Source organism: Lycium ferocissimum, chromosome 7 (assembly GCF_029784015.1).
Source record: "Lycium ferocissimum isolate CSIRO_LF1 chromosome 7, AGI_CSIRO_Lferr_CH_V1, whole genome shotgun sequence".
Classification (NCBI taxonomy): domain Eukaryota; kingdom Viridiplantae; phylum Streptophyta; class Magnoliopsida; order Solanales; family Solanaceae; genus Lycium; species Lycium ferocissimum.
Window position 1 is genome coordinate 47,743,027 of NC_081348.1, and position 20,150 is coordinate 47,763,176.

At 36.3% G+C, this 20,150-nt stretch overlaps 2 protein-coding genes across 2 annotated transcripts; both read right to left on the reverse strand.

Moving 5' to 3' along the window:
• Nucleotides 1-471: 471 nt before the first annotated feature.
• On the reverse strand, nt 472-9,524 carry LOC132065454 (uncharacterized). Its single transcript, XM_059458859.1, has 6 exons — nt 9,314-9,524; nt 7,965-8,114; nt 7,810-7,883; nt 7,402-7,520; nt 6,674-6,757; nt 472-827 (listed from the first exon to the last, which is right to left on the reverse strand). The coding sequence occupies exons 1-6, from the start codon at nt 9,318-9,320 to the stop codon at nt 731-733; spliced, it is 531 nt and encodes a 176-aa protein (XP_059314842.1). The 5' UTR covers nt 9,321-9,524; the 3' UTR covers nt 472-730.
• Nucleotides 9,525-11,786: 2,262 nt separating this feature from the next.
• Nucleotides 11,787-17,073, reverse strand: LOC132065453 (flagellar radial spoke protein 5). The gene is given in 10 exon segments (XM_059458858.1): nt 11,787-12,260; nt 12,559-12,678; nt 13,117-13,228; nt 13,534-13,613; nt 13,694-13,782; nt 13,863-13,927; nt 14,590-14,706; nt 15,184-15,268; nt 16,778-16,856; nt 16,858-17,073. Coding segments are annotated over 10 exon segments (981 nt in total). The 5' UTR covers nt 16,906-17,073; the 3' UTR covers nt 11,787-12,074.
• Nucleotides 17,074-20,150: the final 3,077 nt, after the last annotated feature.

Sequence of the window (20,150 nt, forward strand, 5' to 3'; positions counted from 1 at the left end):
AGGTTGAGGGACTTAGGTCATAGGTCCAAACCTTCCACTATGCGAATTAAGCTTGGTATTCAAGTGAAGGGTAGAAGGGCGGACTCATTAATCTGAGTTTCCAGCAGTGTTGTTGCCTCAAAGGGTTGATCCCAGACGGGTTTCTCAGTCAATAAAATACGGAATTGACTTGGTATCCTACCAAAGCATTTGTGAAATTCTGTATGCTTTCATATCCGACAATATTACACTTCGACATTCTGCTGATATTCACTAACACAAGCATGGTTCTGGACACTAAGATGATTAGGTCATCCATTTAGAATGAAATCCATCAAACCAGGAAAAGAGGACATTGATGTTTTTATTGCAAGTGTTGTTGCCAGCTGCAGTAACAATCGATGCATCAAATAAGGAAAGCTAAGTACAAATTTTCCTCTCAAAAGTCCAGAGCATAGATTGCGGTAATGGAAATGAAAGTCCTTCCCCCCCCCCCCTCCGAAATCCTCTAAGAACACACTTTTAACACTAAACACATGAGCTACTTCATTCCTGCATTATCGAACTACAGTATACATATTTAAGCGTGAGGTTCTCTACCAGTAAAAAAAAAAAGGCTCAAATCCCCTTTCTCAAAAAGGAAGAAAACAAGGAGCAAGAAAGGAACAGCATTGGCAATAAAAAAAAAAGTACAATAGAAACAATTTGTTGGATGGTGAGAGTAATATAACCGACCCTGTAACCATTGTTTTCACCAGAAGAACCATCTTTTCTTGGTAGGGACATTTTCAGCTGGCTCATCCTTCTTCCTGTTGTCCATTCCCCCCTTCAGGGCCTCCAGCCTTCTCCTGCACGCGGATTAAATTTAAACAAAAGCTTCTACACAAGGAAGTATGATATGCATTGTCGTTAATGGACGGGCTATTTGCACATAGCTTCTACTTCTTCGTTTTCAGCAATGCTTTTTCAGATAGTTTTTGTTGAATGAGCTGGCAGATTTAATCACAATCTGCTCTGTGAATGAGCTGGCAGATTTGATTATAATCTGCTCCTATAAATATGTGATATGATGTATTTTAGGAAAAGATACTAGGAGTTATTCTAGGAAAATAGTTAAGAGGAAATCCCTTGATTTAAGGATCTCCTATGAATTAGGGATTCATTAGTTTTTTCTGATCTTTTTGTTCTAGTATAAATACTGTACAGTTCTGTGAATAAAGTAAGCTTTGCATTCTGTGAAAGCTTTCATGGTATCAGAGTGGGAGTTTTATCCCTAAAACCATATGGGCAAAACAGATTCTTCTGGAACATCAACAGAAGACAAAAGTTCTTCTCCGACAGAAAATCTGATGGCACAAGGAGGCGATGCTTCTCACATGCCCTTCCAGTTAACTTCTCATCGATTAAACGGGAAGAACTATCTGGAATGGGCACAGTCCGTAAAGCTTGCAATCGATGGCCGTGGAAAGTTGGGACATCTGACCGGAGAGACGAAAAAAGCCAGAAGTCGGAGACCCAAAGTTGAAAACTTGGAGATCAGAGAACTCACTCGTGATTGCCTGGCTAATAAATTCCATGGAACCAGTCATAGGTAAACCTTATCTTTTTCTACCCACTGCTAAAGATGTGTGGGAAGCTGTTAGGGAGACATATTCTGATGTAGAAAATGCCTCTCAAATTTTTGAGTTAAAAATTAAACTATGGCAAGCTAAGCAGGGTGAGAGGGAAGTCACTGCTTATTATAATGAAATGGTGTCTCTGTGGCAGGAATTAGACCAGTGTTACAATGATGAATGGGAGTGTCCGGTGGATAGTGTGAAAGCAAAAAGAAGGGAAGAAAATGAGAGAGTTTACCTTTTTTTAGCAGGACTAAACCGGGAGTTTGACGAGGTTAGGTCACGAATCCTAGGAAAGAACCTTTGCCCTCACTTCGTGAAACCTTTTATGAAGTTAGGAGAGAGGAAACTAGGAGGAAAGTTATGCTAAAACCTGATTTTAACCTTGAACTAAAACCTGCCATAGACTCTTCAGCTCTTGTAACAGTGAAAAATGAAGACGACAAAAAGAAAAAGCCATGGTGCGATCATTGTAAAAAACACTGGCACACCCGTGAAACATGTTGGAAGATTCATGGGAAACCACCAAACTGGAAGAAGAAAGGAGTTGATAATCGTGGCTCTCAATATCAACATTGTCAGGCTTTCCAAACTTGTTTTGATCAGGGACAGCAGTCTTCTCCAGAAACATCTCCATTCACAAAGGAACAACTGGAAATTCTGCACAAACTCCTTCAATCTCCACAATTTCGTCCTAGTGCACCAAATCTTTCTAATCCTTCTTGTTCTTTTGCTGAAACAGGTATTGTACCGTCCGCTTTTCTTAGTGCCAAATCTAACCAAATAAATCTTTGGATCATAGATTCAGGAGCTAGTGATCACATGACAGGAAGTTCCCATTTTTCTCTACTTACACTCCTTGTGCAGGGAATAATAAAGTCAAGATAGCTGATGGTTCCTTCTCTGCAATTGCTGGAAAAGGAACTGTTAAATTATCACCATCTCTCGCACTTCATGATATCCTTCATGTTCCAAAACTTTCTTGCAACCTGGTTTCTGTCAGTAAATTAACCCGTTCTCTTAATTGTCGTGCTATTTTTGACTCTGATTTGTGTGAATTTCAGGACAAGGTCTCGGGGAAGACGATTGGCAGTGCTAGAGAATCTGGAGGTCTTTATTTTCTTGAGAATGGGAACAACTCACTACAACTGAATCCAATTTGTTTGAACTCTACTTCTGTTTTGAATAAAGTCATGCTTTGGCACTATAGGCTTGGACATCCTAGTTTTTATTATTTAAGACATTTGTTACCTCAACTATTTAGAAATAAAAATCCGTCTTTGTTCCAATGTGAATTCTGTGAAATGGCTAAGCATCACCGATCTTTTTTTCCCTCTCAAAAGTATCAGGCTTCAAAGCCTTTTACGATGATTCATAGTGATGTTTGGGGACCATCTAGGATTTCAACAATGTCTGGAAAGCGATGGTTTGTAACTTTTATTGACGATCATACTAGACTGAGTTGGGTTTATTTATTGAAGGACAAAACGGAGGTAAAAAATGTGTTTGAAACTTTCTATGTCATGGTAGAAACACAATTTAATGAAAAAATCAAGATTTTCCGAAGTGATAATGGTCGTGAATTTTTTAATGAACAATTAGGAAGTTTTTTCAGAAAAAATGGGGTAGTACACCAAAGCTCTTGTCCAGATACACCTCAACAAAATGGCATCGCAGAAAGGAAGAATAGGCACCTTTTAGAGGTAACGAGGGCTTTAATGTTTACTAGTAAAGCTCCACAGTACCTTTGGGGAGAGGCTCTCTTGACTGCTACTTACCTTATTAATAGGATGCCATCCCGGCCTCTCAAATTTAGAACACCTTTTAATGTATTCAGAGAGAGTTTTCCTAGTTCTAGACTAACTGCAGATCTGCCACTGAAGGTTTTTGGGTGTACAACGTTTGTTCATATTCATCCTCATAATCGTAGTAAACTTGAACCGCGAGCTAGGAAGTGTGTTTTTGTAGGATATGCTCCAAGTCAAAAGGGATATAAGTGTTATGATCCACATGCTAGAAGGATAATTGTCACAATGGATCTAACTTTTTTGAGTCCCAACTCTATTTTACTACTCATCTTCAGGGGGAGTATCATGTAGGTGAAGATTCGTCTTTTTGGGATATTGAGGAAACTAGACATCAGACAAATAAGGAGCTAGACTTTACGATAAATGCTAATGTGAGGGATATAGGAGAAGATATGAATAAGTGTGATCCAAGAGATAATAGGGACCCAAGTGACTTAAATGATAAGAACTCTGATAATGAACCTGTAGAGCCTTCAGATGACAAAATTAAAAATGGAAACAGAGAACAAACAAAAGAAATACAGGTGTATTCGAGAAGGAACCGAACTCAAGGCAAAAAGACCGAAAATTCTCAACACTATCAACAGTCAGTTCCGCGGGACCTTACTGGAATCCAAGGTAATCTTCCACCTGATTCTAATTCTAATTCCTTCTCAGATCTGGATCTTCCTATTGCAAAACGCAAAGGTGTTAGAAATCCCTCTAAATATCCTATTTCTATGTTTGTGTCCTATAAAAAGTTGTCTCCTAGTTATTCAGCCTTTACTTCACAACTTTCTAGTGTGGAGATTCCAAAAATGTGCAGGATGCTCTACGAGTTCCCGAGTGGAAGGAGGCTATTTTGGAGGAAATGCGAGCTCTTGAAAAAAATGACACATGGGAGTTGGTGGATCTACCAAAAGGAAAAAAACCAGTGGGCTGCAAATGGGTGTTCACCACCAAATTCAAATCAGACGGGTCCTTGGAGAGGTATAAGGCCCGCCTAGTAGCAAAGGGATTTACGCAAACATATGGCATTGACTATGTCGAGACGTTTGCTCCAGTAGCTAAGCTAAACTCAATTAGAGTTCTCTTGACAATCGCGGTAAATCTTGATTGGTCTCTTGAACAGTTACATGTGAAGAGTGCTTTCTTGAACGGGCAATTAGAGGAAGAAGTCTATATGGAACCCCCGCCAGGTTTTGAAGAGAAGTACAAGTCAAAGATATGTAGACTTAGAAAATCTCTTTATGGCCTCAAACAGGCTCCACGGGCTTGGTTCGAAAGATTTACTCAATTCGTGAAGAAGCAAGGGTATGTGCAAGGACAAGCAGATCACACATTGTTTACTCGACATTCACTAGAAGGAAAAACAACAGTTCTTATAGTGTACGTCGATGATATCATCCTCACAGGAGATGATGTGGTTGAAATAAAAAATTTGAAGGAACGTCTTGCCTCAGAATTTGAGATAAAGGACTTAGGCCCGCTGAAGTATTTTCTTGGCATGGAGGTTGCCCGATCAAAGAAAGGAATTATAGTCTCACAAAGGAAGTATGTTCTTGATTTGTTAAAAGAAACAGGAATGAGTGGTTGTAGACCAGCTGAAACTCCAATTGACCCAAATGTAAAGTTTGCAAAGGAAGGAAAATTGATTGATAGGGGCCAATATCAGAGATTGGTAGGCAAGTTGATTTACTTGTCTCATACTAGACCTGATATCGCCTTTGCTGTGAGTCTAGTCAGTCAATTCATGCATTCTCCACGAGAAGAACACCGAGAAGCTGTTTATCGAATCCTAAGGTATCTAAAGAGTTCCCTGGGAAAGGGTTGTTCTTCAGAAAGAATGAGCAAAGAAGTGTTGAGGCTTATACGGATGCGGACTGGGCTGGTTCATCTACGGATAGAAGGTCTACATCTGGATATTGCACATTTGTATGGGGAAATTTAGTGACATGGAGAAGTAAGAAGCAAAACGTGGTGGCTCGAAGTAGCGCTGAGGCTGAGTATCGATCCATGGCACATGGAATTTGTGAAATGTTATGGCTCAAGAGATTATTGCAAGAACTAAGAAGACCTATGAGTCTACCAATGAAGTTGTATTGCGACAATAAGGCTGCCATAAGCATTGCTCATAATCCAGTTCAACATGACAGAACAAAACATGTTGAAGTGGACAGACACTTCATTAAAGAGAAGATTGAAGATGGAAGCGTGTGTATCCCTTTTGTACCAACAAAAGAACAAGTTGCAGATATTTTCACAAAAGGTCTTTTCAGAACTACCTTTGAGACCTTTGTCAACAAGTTAGGCATGTTCGACATGTACATGCCAACTTGAGGGGAGTGTTGAATGAGCTGGCAGATTTAATCACAATCTGCTCTGTGAATGAGCTGGCAGATTTGATTATAATCTGCTCCTATAAATATGTGATATGATGTATTTTAGGAAAAGATACTAGGAGTTATTCTAGGAAAATAGTTAAGAGGAAATCCCTTGATTTAAGGATCTCCTATGAATTAGGGATTCATTAGTTTTTTCTGATCTTTTTGTTCTAGTATAAATACTGTACAGTTCTGTGAATAAAGTAAGCTTTGCATTCTGTGAAAGCTTTCAGTTTTCTTCTAAGATTTCATGTTTAACTGAATAATTGTGAAATAAGAAAGAAATGCCATTGATTTAAGGACAACATAAACCTCTAGGAACTGGCTTGCAGATATTCCAGCTTAACTCTGCTTTGCCTAGACCTAAGTAGCTCTGATTGGTTTGTCAACCTAAGTTATTCAAGCTTAAGATAGATTCATCTCATGAGACTTACAGGCCATCTTATGCATATTTCAACATCTTAAGTTTTTTAACCAACTCTAGCTGTGTCTTCAATTGGCAGAATAAGATACACTACCATGGTCTATGGAACATTATGATCTCAAAACAATCCATCGGATATAGGATGTCCATTGAAAAATTGAGATAGAATGTCCAATCTTTTGAGATAGCTGATTGTACCACATGCAAAGTACAGAAATCAGATGATCCACTAAATCGAAAGAATACTATTCCCAAATATAAGGTTTCATCGCGTTATAGTTTATAGCACAAGTAACGGCATGCTTAGTGTTATTTTAAAAAAATAGAGCAACTGGATTTTACATTAAATGATCCACAAAATCTAAAGCACAGTTTTTCCCAAGTTCCCTTCTCAATAAATGTTATGCTAGATGAAGTGTGCCCCTTCACCAATTGCAAAGGTAGGGGTTAGGCAAATGCTAACAGAAGAATCAGTTATCATACTTGGTATCAGTTAGGCGACCATGTAGACTCCATCGCTGCCGAAAACCTTCCATACCTTCAAGTCCACTTGCCAAAATCAAGCGCCTAGAACCAAAAAAGAAGACATGTTAGAGCAAATACTTACTGCATATAAATCATCCCAAAATGCTGTAAACAAAAGGGTAAACTACCTTTAAGGGCAAACGACACCATCAAAATATGCAGGATTCAAGTCTGACAAAAATGTTAAATTGGATAGGTTTTATATCCAGGATGAGAATTCCAATATTTTATACCTTTTTTTCAGCCATATCTCATAATGGTTTCAACTAGAGCACAAGACAATTCAAGAAAGAACTGGCACCAGGAAACACTTTGTCAGTGAACATGAAGACAAACCAACACTGAAATACAGTACATCTTCATCAGTCAAACATAATGAATAAGCATGTTATTCTTGTTTTACCGATACTAGTAATTTCTCAAAGGTCAGGTCGGACTCCAATAAAGCAACTACTATTATTGGTTATTTTCACCTAAAATAATAGATTCAGACTGATTATCCTGTTTACATTATCAAGGCTTATACACAAATAAACTGCACACATTATAATGTTAACTTCATGCAAAGGAGCTGCATTATGCTCAGAGATAGCCGGTAAGTTAGAGCTGACTAAATACTTATATGAGTCGATGCCAAGGAAAAAACAGAATCAGCAATATCATTACTAATTTTGACTCTAACATACCTCTCCAGTGATGTGGCTTCTGATTCTAGTTGAGTGGCTCTTTCTTTTGCTTGATCTAGAGGCATTGACATCCCTAATTTCTGTTCACTATCTTGAAGCCGTTGCCGGAGCTCCTTATCCTACAGATGACAACTTATGATTATCAATAACAACTATGTTTCAATCCCAAGCAAATCAGAGTCGGCTATATGAATCCTCACTAAGCATGCTCCCCCAATTAAATTCATCCAAAAGAAAAATTAAAATGCAACGTACTAGAAATTCTCTATATTTTCTATTGGCATAAGAATCTCTAAACAGCATAAAGTTATTTTCTCAAGCAACCAAAAACCTCATTTGAAATACATGGAAAACAACTTTACATGAGCAAAAATGTTAAGAGATTAATTCGTTTGTTATCATTCTCACCCTTCTCTCTGCACATTGCCGATATAAAGCAATCTCATCCTGACAGAATGGCTCGATATCATTGATTTGTAAGCCTAAAAAGCAAAATCTTGACTCGATGAGCATTATAAACCACATGAATCAGAGAAGGATCATTCAGGAAAAGAAAGACATACACAGGAACAGATTCCTCAAGATTCCGTCACAGAGATCAACACCTTCGAGTACATGAGACGCTATTTCAGGTGGAATGACTGGTGATGGTGGGCCCATCATCAGATCATCACCCACCAGGATAGTTTCCTCCATAGTCTGCTGTGAATCAACTAAATGACAAAACGTAAAACAAATATCAAGCATAAGTCAAACTGCTGAATCCTTTGCACTGCCTCTTTCAGTTCAATTAACCAAAGGCAAAAGTGCAAGTAATGTCGAGTCTCAGAAGCTCAGCTACAGTTCTTTAAAAAGCTTATTTATCTTTATTCTTATTTCCCCTTTAAACAGTGTTTTCAAAGGCAAATATCTGGAGAAATGCAAAGAATCTAAGAAATATATGTAATGCAATATATATATATATATATATATATATATATATATATATATATATAATGAACCACCATTTTGAATTATGAACCTAAAGATTATTTTTTTACTTATAATAGATTTAGTTTTGTTACTATAAATCTCTAATTTCCTATAGCTCCGATCCTAATCTATAGTACCGTCATTCATACTATTTCATTAACAATTATTTTATTATTTTGCATGTTATAGTTGTCTTTATTCCCTCTTTAAAATATAGCTCATTGCTTTGAGGCGCATGCTCAATGCCTTGGTGCTTGCACCAAAACTTTGTTGAGGGCGAAGCACCAACCGATGTTGTGTAGAATTGTGCAATCATCTCATCTAAAAGCTTAAACTGTTGGAGAGAGCATATTTTATAATTACTTAATTGAATTATATCTCAACACGGCCCTCACGTGCGGGCCTGATCTTTCTCATGGATCAAGCATGTGGAAATTTTTCTTTGATAATGGGAAGCGATGAGACTTGACCCTTCTGCTTGCTCTGATACCATATAGAAAGTGTGTGGCTTCTCAATCTAAAACCTTACAACCACTGTTAGAGAGAACACACTTTCTAATTACTTAATTATATTATATGTCAACATGTTGCATCAAGGTTCAGGGCTTAAGCTTGTTTGAAGTGTGCTGTTAACACTTAACAACACTGCTTTTAGTAAGTAAACACTTTGTATAAATTCATGCTAGTGCAAAGGAAATACACAGTATTTCAATACCCAATGCAAGAGAGAGTGTCCATAATACCGTTTCACCCAATATTCCTGAATACATGGATAAGCAATCCATGAAAATTGACATAGGAAAACCATGAACGTTTCTAATTTACTGAATAATTTACATTCTTTCGGCTCAAGAAAAATCAAAACGAAAGCTTGGGGAAAGGGGAAAATAAATTAAACAAAGTTGAAGAGACAAATAATATGCAAAGAGTTTTGAGTTACCATCCATGGTGCCCTCCTTTTACTATGGCCCAGCAGATGTTCGATTCTATGCACCAAAGAAGTGAGTTTTCACAGACCCTCTATGAACGTCTTCAAGATCCCAAGTCGATATAGATGCACGGGGTACTTGGTAAGGGGGTGAGTGTATTCCTTGTGTTAGGTAAAAATAATATTTTTAACTGATTGCTGCACTTCGCTACAAAATAAACCAAAAGAAAAGTTAAGAGAGTAGAAGAGAAAGATTTGCATTTGCAGCATTATCTTTAAATTCGACCAAGCTTCACTTCCCCCCAATTTTCGTTCATAAAAATCATTCTCATTAGCATAAACGTAATAGCATTCCAAGTTTATAGTGTTAAGAAACCAGCAGCAGAGAGATTAATCACCGAAGCACAATCCAAATCAATTAAAACATTATCATACAGCTAGGTAACTGAAATGACAAAGCCACTTAATTAACTTTCTGATCAAACCCCAAACGGATATCCGTTAACAATTAATCAAACTCATGATCAACATTTCACACCATTTTCAAATTCACACAGAGAGATGTCAACAAGTAATTTGTTCAGTGAAGCATATTGTCAAACACTATGTGGCCATCAAGTCATCCTATTCTATTTGAACATTTGAGGAGTTACACTACCACCCCAATTCGGAGAATTTATAACAAGACGTTTGGCATCAAAATAACCTCTTAAAACGGTCTGCGTACACACTACCCTCCCCAGACCCCACTTGTGCGACTAGACTGGTTATTATGTTGTTGTTGTTGTAACCTCTTAGTATCCGTTAATAATTAATCAAAACTCAAATCAACATTTAACACCACTTTCAAACATTACATGACTCCAAGTAATTTAATCACTGAAGCATATTGTCAAACATTATGTGAGCATCAATTCGAGCACCCGAGGAGTTACAACTAACACCCCAAATGGAGTGATTTATTCACTGAAGCATATTGTCAAACACTATGTGGGCATCACTTTATCCTATTCTATTCAAGCACTTGAGGAGTTAAAATTTATTCAGTGAAGCATATTGTCAAACACTATGTGGTCATCAAGTCATCCTATTCCATTCAAGCACTTGAGGAGTTAAAATTTATTCATTGAAGCATATTGTCAAACACTATGTGGGCATCAAGTCATCCTATTCTATTGGAGTAACACTGACACCCGAATTCGGTGAATTTATTCAGTGAAGCATATTGTCAAACACTATGTGGGTAACATTGTTGTTAGTAAATTGGGATTTAACTTAAAGCCATACAAATTCTGCATTTCAGTTCAAGATTTCATTATTCTATTATGTATTCAAGAAACTGAAGATAGTGTGAAGAAAAAGAAATGAATTACCAGATTTCAGGACCCAAAAAAAAAAAGAAAATGAACCAAAGAAATATTCAGTATATAATATTGCTCAAAAGAGAAGTAGAGGGTATGTTGAGATAGCCTGATTACTTATGTCGGGATTAGTTATCGGAATTAGTTATTTCGGGATTAGTTATCCTGTATTCCCAGGGATAAATAACACTATAATAACGGGACAATTAATTTTGAAATTAGTTAGACTGTAATTTTATCCCAACCAAATGTGAAATGAATTCATCTAAAATTTAATCCCATAATTATTTATCTCTTATCCCTTGTAAACAAATAAGCCCTACGTATTAGTTGAGCTATTTTAATTTTATAAGCTTGTCAGAAATGAATATTTTTTAGTCTCCGTCAAATATTTATCAAACTTTGATTGTTAAATTTAGAGAAAAATAGTGAAAAAAATAATCAGATTCATAGACATTTCTATTAAAATTTCAAAAATTGCAACATAAAAAGCTACCCAAGACACAAAAGATGAGCTGAAAATAACAAAAACTTCACCCCAAAAAGTTACACCAAACTGTTGAAATAGATTAAAAAAAAAACATAAATTATAAATTATATACTTCCAAATGTGAGTTTTCATTAAATACTTTCTATTTTCACGATGGTGATAGGCTGAAGGAGAAGTGTTGCCGTGGAGTTGCGCCGGTGGTTTCGTGATGGATTGCTCTAACAGTTTTGGTTCTTTAGATTTGCCAAAAATAACATTTTATGTCGAATATTTAACAATTTAAATTAGTTAGATTTGACGGAAATATTACACCAAGTACAAAAGCTGCGCTAGATACCAAAAAGACATAAAAAATAATAGAACTTACACCTCAAAAAACAACATCAAATTTTAAAAATAAATCAAAAAATAACAGAAACTATAAAAATTATACCTCAGAACGTTTGGTTCCACTAATTCCTCATTTTTTTCGCCAGAGTTCCCGCCAGACCTCCTAGGTAAACATTTGATTAAAACTAAAAAAGTGTCTTAACTGTTCAGTGCATACTAAGGGACTTTTTAAACTTACCATCAAACATAAGGGACCATTTTTGTCATTTCAAAGACTAAATTAAATTTCTACTTTCCTGTTGAATAATCCCAACAAAGATGTTTGCTTTTCTATAAAATTAAACTTTTACAATACATCATATAGTAGAAAAAGTAACACAGAGGCTTGTTTTGCAATTTCAAAGCCTGCAGAATCTACAACTCAATACCCAAACATTGCCTGCTATGACTTTTTTCATAGATACTACTCTACAAGTTTGTAGAAAAAATAAAAATGACCCTTTTCATGGCTCTATATAAGCTGATCCAGGATGTTAAATTTATGAATTTGATCATAACCGGTAGCTTCTATGGTGGATCTGCCCCTGTGGCTCTAAGCACGCCTGTATTCATCTCCGCAGTCGCCAATAACTTTTTGAAGATCTTTACCCTTGTTTGTTACTTGAAGGATGTTGCTAACGTCCTCTTCATCAAGAACAAGAGAAAACACAGCATTGGCATCTTTAATGTGTTGCGACAGACCGAGCCTAACACCTATCATTGATCCTGCCACGCCTGGCTGCAGTTGCACAACAGATTTTGTCAAAATGAATCAGAAGAGTTAAAATGAATCATTTTTGAGTTTAAGTTATATACACCGTCAATGTAAAGTATGTTTTACGCTATCAGGTCATCCTTACGGTCGTAAGGATAACCTGTCTTATTTTCGAGATTAAGAATTCCACATTTTAAGGAGACTTACTTGTAATTTGTAAATATCCATTAGTTGACGTAATAGTGTAAAAATATTTTGTACTGACATGTATATAACTTAAACTCTTTTGAGATGCAAGAAAATGATGAAAACTGGAAAATACCTGATCCAGTATATATCTCACAGCAACTGTTGGAATGGAGACTCCATGTTTGTTGGCCACAGTTTTCATTGTCCTGAGCAACTCTTGGAAGAGACTCCACCCACCCCAAGCGTCAACCATCTGCATTTTTTTTTTTTTTTTTTTTTTTGGGGATACACAGTAAAAGAAAAGCATTTCTAATGCCATGGAAACAGGAGGACAGACAATACAGTATGTTATGTTCAGATTCCTTATAGCCCCAGATACAGGTGGATCCAAGATTTGAAGGTTTTGAGTTCTGAAGTTTATTATATGTACATATTCAGTGGATTTCTCAACAAATATACTGGGTTTAGATCAAAGTTACTAGGTTCTGCCGAACCCGCACTTTCCATACTAGCTCTACCCCTCGGCCCGGATGACCTAGCCACCTATCCCATCAATAAACAGAGAAAAAGAGAAGGCCCCCAACTTATCTTTTTATTCAACTACGTTCTTGGTACTCAGAACATAATACCCTCTACAGAGGAATAACACATTCAAACATACTGCAAAAAGTAGTTTTTCAAGGGAAATTACCCTTTTGTACTTCTGTAGTGAAGGAGTGTTCAATGCAGGGCCAGCAAAAGGTATCGTTAAGTTGGTATCAAGGAACTTTTCAGATAATAACCCTCCCATTACTGTTCCATACCTGCATCCAAAGCAAATTTAGAAGTACATCAGAAGTGCACTGCCTTGTACAACATAGCACTGAAAGCAACAAGTCATTTATGCTTGACGATGTCACATTTAGGTGACCAAAAATGAAGGTCCTTTTTTGGTTGCAGATTACTGAAAGGTAATAATGGAGATGCTCATTTTTGGAATGCCAGAACTAGAGAAAACTAGACTGCATCTAATCTTAAGCAGTTACGCAAGCATTTAACAAATTGAACAAGTGTTATGTAATGTTGCAGCAAATTTGCTGCACCATCACAAGTTGAGTGAGAGAGAGACGTTATAAGTTTGACTCCTGTAAGCTGACAAAGCTCTGCCATTTTCTGTTGAGGGCGCATGTCAACAATTGAATGTTGTACCTGCCAAACAAATCCTTTTACTTCAGAGCTGAAATACGGAGCAAATGGCAAAACAATGAGAACTGCTTAGAACTCAATACCTGATTGCTGACAACTGGAATTTCATTTTCCAGAATTATCCTTAATCTCTCAGTGTCAAAATTAGTCAGAGCAATGGTCTTAATCTTGCCTGCATGTCAGCTATGTCACTATATAGCCTAATCGACAACTGCGAGATGAAAAGCTCTGAGACAGCAATATACAACTAACCTTCTCCTTTTAGATCTGTGAGATGCTTTAGTGCGTCTAGGTAACCAGAATTAGAGTAGTCCCACCTGGTGTTCAAGCAGAATAGCAAAGAGTAAGAGAAACTTAAAGTTTTCTTTCCTGATTCCTTATTAAGTCAGTTGATTAATGAAAAGACTATGATTTACCCTGGATAGTGTTATGAGAACACGAACTCTTCTCGGGTCCCAAAGGCCAAAATTTATCTGATCTGATGAGACTTTATTTTGAAGTTCATAAAGGTAAAAACGTCGTTATATACTACATGGAGTATTTAAGAAGTGGGCTGCTAGTTCTATAGTGGAAACTTACATGGTGAAGCAGTTATATCCACATTAAGGATAGGATTTAAGAAGGAAACAATAAAACTCATTTTTCAAGAGATTGCTTCAATGCTTTATCTTAGAAGATCGAAAACCTCAAGGAAACTAAATTTCTTACAAAATAATGATTTTGTACTTTTGAGAATAGAACAAGATATGGTTTCTTTAATGGTGCCCTTGACCTATTGTCAAATGCAACTTAAAGTATGCTCTTTTTATGGTAAACCAAATTAAACCCCGAGATTAATAAGAAGAGCTATAACTCCCTGGTGTTATTTCACACCTAAACAGCAGATTAACCGCCTATGATTAGTTTATAGCTGCCATTTCCCAACAGTTGAACAATGACATTGAGTTGTATATTAACAAAGACTACGGGTGGTTATTACCAATGAAATTGAAGCATGTCCAAGGATGCAACATCCATCCTTTTCCTCGAAACATCAATGCTCTGACTAACAAAACTGCGGGTCATCTTAACCGGTGGTGGCACCCATTTTGTAAGACTGCATTGCAAAATCAGAAGAAAAAAGTTTACGGGTTGAATTGCTACTTCAAGCTAACACAGAGCATTCTATGCTTAGTTGTGCAAATTTTCGAGTATTTGAAATCAAATGCTGGTACCATCGCAGTTAACAGGAGATATGTGGATTCATTCATAAGGGCAATTACATTCTACTCGCTGACCAATCTTAGTAGCGTTTGGACATGAATTGAGTGATATTTGAAAAAAATAATTTGAAGTTGAAGCTGAAAAAAGGTATTTGGAAGTTGAAGTTGTGTTTGGACATGCATTTCACTTGGAAAAAAGTTGAAGTTTTGTGACTGGGGAAATATTTTTCACTTGAAAAACTGGTTAATTTGAAAAAATCATTCTAATGTGCAACCAAACATTGTTTATATATTTTGTTTTTTTTGAGAAAAGGAAAAAATATTCATGTCCAAACGGGCCCTTAATAAAGAAGCATGCCTTTGTGACTCACCCTCTCACAGTTTCTAGCAATTCTGGTGGGCGCTCTCTGCGTACTCTGTTAATGAAGATGCCATAAAGATCTTCGGCAGGTCCATCTGCAAAGGCAACCATGATAAAAAGACATTTACTTTTAAACATTGAGTCTTTGTGATCCAACTGATCAAAAACTTCTCTAATCCTACAAAATATGTTCCATTAGCATGTATCAACAGTACCGGATCGATTAATACAATACAAGTCATGTGCCACATAGAAAACAGTCCACCAGCATGAAATTGAACAACAAGATGAATTCATCAAATTTAAGGTTTACATATATCAGCCAAGTCGAAAGTGTTAAGTCCAGCATCAGCATATTGAAGCATAGCATCAACTGCACTGTCTCGTTCAATTCTTCCCCACCCACCACTAGTCTGCCACATCCCATTAACAACTCTACATATATCCAGTGAATCATTCCCATTCTTAACTATCGCCCGTTGCTTATCTTCAGTTAACAAGCACCGGAATCGCCTTGGCATTAATGTTCTTTCTTTAGTTGCTCTAAAAGACTTTATCTTGATTGAGTTCAAGGAGAATTGGCTGAAACTGTTGTTCAAGAGCTCTGCCATTCTTGATCAATAAGATAGTCTAAAGGGTAGTTGAACAATTATCCCCACTTTACATAGAGTGACACTAAAATATGAGTAGTCACTGGTTCATTTGAAATAAGGCTTCTCTTATCTGTTTTGATCTTTTAGCTCCTTATCCATTGTCTGTCCAGTTATTTTTGGATTTTTTTTCCAAATACCCTTTTCTTTTCTAAAAAAGGAAATATTAACTTAAATAGCCGCCCACCAACATATAACCGGCAAATATATATTATATGTATATTGGCTAGCGTCCGTAATTATTTTTGGCCGAGCAGCAAAACAACGAAATAAAGTCTTCCCTTTTGGGGACAATAAAGTAACTTCATTTTTTTTTTCTTTTTAAAAAATAAAAAAAATTAATGCAATTGACTAACATACCCTTATGAAGAGGACCATAAGTGCAAACAGAACAACATCTATGGTAAGAAATTGAAAACTCTCAAAGAAAAGGGGTTAAATAAGGAAAAGTCAAAAAGCTAACAGATATATGCAGACGTGTCCAAATATAACACACAAGAACCTCTAACACAGACGGTAACTATAACAAACAAAACAAACCAATCACAACTTTTAGTATATCACCCTTTCTTTTTTAATCTGTCCAAAAAGAATGTCACATTTCTATAACTACAAATAATTTAAAATTTTCCTTTTACATTTAATGAAATAATTTATAACCACATAAAGATTTGTTTTAGGCCATAAATTTCAAAAATCTTCTTCTTTTTTTAAAATTTTATATCTTATCTGGAGAAACTTGCCACGTAGGATATTTAAATTATCAGCTTACGTGGCAAGTGTTATAAACTTGAGTCAAATTGTGCCCAAGTAAATTGGAGAAACTTGGATATTTAAATTGTCGACTTAGGTGGCAAGTGTTATAAACTTGACACGTAGGATTATCAACTTACTATCTTCATGGAACAGATAAAAAAGAAAAGTAAGACACTCGACGGAAATGGAGTATCGTACAGTGGTCAGCCATGTCGAAAGTAGAAAGACCAGAATCAGCATAATTAAGCATAGCTTCAACAGCATCGTTTCTATCAATTCTTCCCCAACCACCACTTGTCTGCCACATCCCATTCAACACTCTGCATATCTCCAACACATCCTCACCATTCTTCAACACTTCCCGCCGCTTCTCTTTCTCCACCGCCGCCGCCGCCGACGACGACGAACAACACCTAATCTCTGCCACCGCTGCCCTTCTTCGCTGTCCATTACCACTCTTTATACTTCTAATACTGCTACTGTACCTAAAAGGAGTGATTTTTTGGAGATTGCATAATGCTTGTTGTGTAGATATGGAGGTCGAACCCATTTTTTTTAAAAAAAATTTCTACAGAGTTTTTGCTTTCCTATTATTTGTTAATCGGGTGGAGGTGATATGTATTTGTCCAGTGACGATTATGACCCTACAATTTGTTATATGCATAATATCCGAGAAAAGGCCATAAATAGTCTCTTATCTATGGGAGCAGGTCTGAAATGGTCCCTTAACTATACACTTATCGATTTTAGTCCTTTAACTATTCAAAAATTTATCAAATTTGATCTCCGTTTATTTTTTTATACAAACAGCATACAAACTCATAAAATTTCATGAGATTAATCGTTAAATCATTCCTCAAACCTATATTTCTCTCTCCCTGCTTCTTTTTCCTCAAGTTCCTCTTGTTAAAAAAAAAAAAAAAAAAAAGCATTTTAAACAAACGTGTCGCTCTCGAGTCTCTAAAATTCGAAAAGACAAACTCAAGCACAAAATTTCTGTAACCATTCTTCTCAAACACTGCTAAAAAATTGATAAAAACCGATGGAAAAACCGACAGAAAGACCGATGGATTCCGTCGGTTTTTTCAATAATTTTTTTAAATCTTTTTTTAAAAAAAAAACCAACGGACTGTGTCGGTTATTTTTTGCACAAAAATGCACGAAAAAATATAATTATTTTATATATTATTTTCTAAAATAAACCGATGGAGTACGTTGGTTTTTTATTTTTATATTTTTATAAAAAAACTAACGAAGACGGACTCCATCGATTTTTAGAGCGAAAAAATAGTATAAATTAAATCAATATAAGTATATGAACAAAAAATATCAGTGGTCTGGTGGTAAAGCCCTTTAATGCCAAGGAATATACCCAGGTTCGATTCCAAGTTCCTACATTTCATTCTTTAATTTTAAAAAAAAAAACACGTCATTTTTTTTTAACAAAATCGACGGACTAGGTCGGTTTTAACCGACGCAGTCCGTCGGTGACGAAATGCGAGAGAGAACTTGAGGAAAAAAGTTGAGGTTAAAGAATGAACATGAGGAAAAAGAAGCAGGGAGAGAGAAATATAGGTCTGAGGAATGGTTTAACGATTAATCTCACGAAGGTTTATGAGTTTGTATAAAAAAATAGACGGAGACCAAATTTGATAAGTTTTTGGATAGTTAAAGGACTAAAACCGATAAGTATATAGTTAAGGGACCATTTTAGACCTACTCCCATAGATAAGAGACTATTTATGGCCTTTTCTCCATAATATCCCGTGAAAATTATTTATGCCCCCAACTTTGCTTTAACAATCAAACTCACTCTTAACTATGAACAATAGATATTCTCTCGTATTATCTATATTTAGTAAGTTGATAAATCAAACATTCTGCAAGTTCAAAAATTATAAGATTCAAAAGGACATTTTAGTATTTAGGACCACAAGATTCAAAAGTTTCTCTTTATTCCTTAAACTTTAGACCTATAGCCTATTTGGCCAAGCTTATTTTTTCTCCAAAAGTACTTATTTTTTCAATAAGTGCTTATTTGAAAAAAAGTGAGGTGTTTGGCTAAGCTTTTGGGAGAAAATACATTTTTTTGCACGGATTGCCCTTCGTTTGGGGTGGTCTTTAAATTTTGCCCCTCAAATTTGTGGTCTTTAAATTTTGCCCTTCATATTTGTGGTCTTTAAATTTTGCCCTTTGCTTGGAAAGATGAGCGAATACATGAAGTTAAGGTTCGAACCCCCGCTCGAGGCATAAAATAAAAAAATAATTTCGCAAGGCAGATCGGGAGTGTATGCCGGATCCAAAGATACAATTTTTAAGAAAAAGTTAAAAATTTATCGGATCCGCATAACTAAAAGTCACCCTCAAGACAAAGTACGCACTACATGACTTTTAGTTAAACATAACTAAAAGTACTGCCGGAGGGGCCAAAATTTAAACTTTGCCTTATAAGGCAAACTTTTTTTTTTTGGTTGAAAGTCTATTTTATTCCATCCAAAAAACTTTTTTACAAAGACAAAGTTAAAGCCGACCTTCAATCGTACATGGTAAAATTCCTACTCACTAACTTGTATAAGTCAAACTAGAGCAACTATTACATTAAAAAAAAAACGGCCGGTTTCAATCAACTACACTTACTAGGGATAGCAATTCATAGCAGAAGAGCTCTCTGCCGTTTGAAGTTGTTCTTTGCCTTGGATGTGAATATGTTGTGCAATCTCTCGCAAAGTCTATCGGAAGAAAGCGAGTATTTTGAAATCTCGAGTAGGTTCCTTTCTCTCCAAACCAATGCCACTAGCATACCAAAAATGCGGCAAGTAATGGAGCACCGCCGATTTGTGTCTAGCAATGTGTGAGATCCATTTGATTTCATTTTGCCCCTCTATTCTTCTAAAAGTGTACCCCGACCATACCAACAATCTGTACCACGTCCTTTTGTGATGGAGCATTCAAAATAAAGATGGGAAAATGTTCTTAGGTCGCTACGAAGATGCAATCGTGTGGCACTTGAATGCCAAATTTCCGAAGTCTATCAACAATTGCTAACTACTTTGTATTGCCAGGCAAAGTGTGAATTTGTATCCGGGATGGACATTTGGTTACAAAGATAATACTTTTCCATGTAACTTTGGTTTATATGCTTGAAAAAATACATATATATGCTTCAAGGCAAAGTTTGCCCATAAGGCATAAGTATGCCCCCATCGCATAAGTTTGGTAAATCCTTAACATGTTTATACCGATGGGGGGCATACTTTTAAAGGGCAAACTTTTATCTTGGGATCAGATAAACTTGTGAAGGAATTATCAAAGTTATACGAATCGCATACTTATGCCAAGTCGCCCATACAAGGCATAAGTATGCCGGTCCGCATAACTTTGCTAATTCCTTCATGTTGTATGCCATGAAAGCATAATAAATTTAAACTCGCCTTGCGAATTTTTTTAAAATTTTGACCGTGTGGGTTCGAACTGAAACCCATGGGATTTGAAGGGCAAAATTTAAAAATTTCATATATGAAGGGCAAAATTTAAAGATCACCCCAAAGAAGAAGGGCACTCGCGAATTGCT

Excerpts from the sequence above, each read along its gene's own strand:
- LOC132065454 (XM_059458859.1), bottom strand. Across the intron at positions 6,758-7,401 it reads GAAGCCACATCACTGGAGAG|GCGCTTGATTTTGGCAAGTG; the intron begins GTATGTTAGAGT and ends TTTTGGTTCTAG. Across the intron at positions 828-6,673 it reads GGTCGCCTAACTGATACCAA|GAGAAGGCTGGAGGCCCTGA; the intron begins GTATGATAACTG and ends ATCCGCGTGCAG.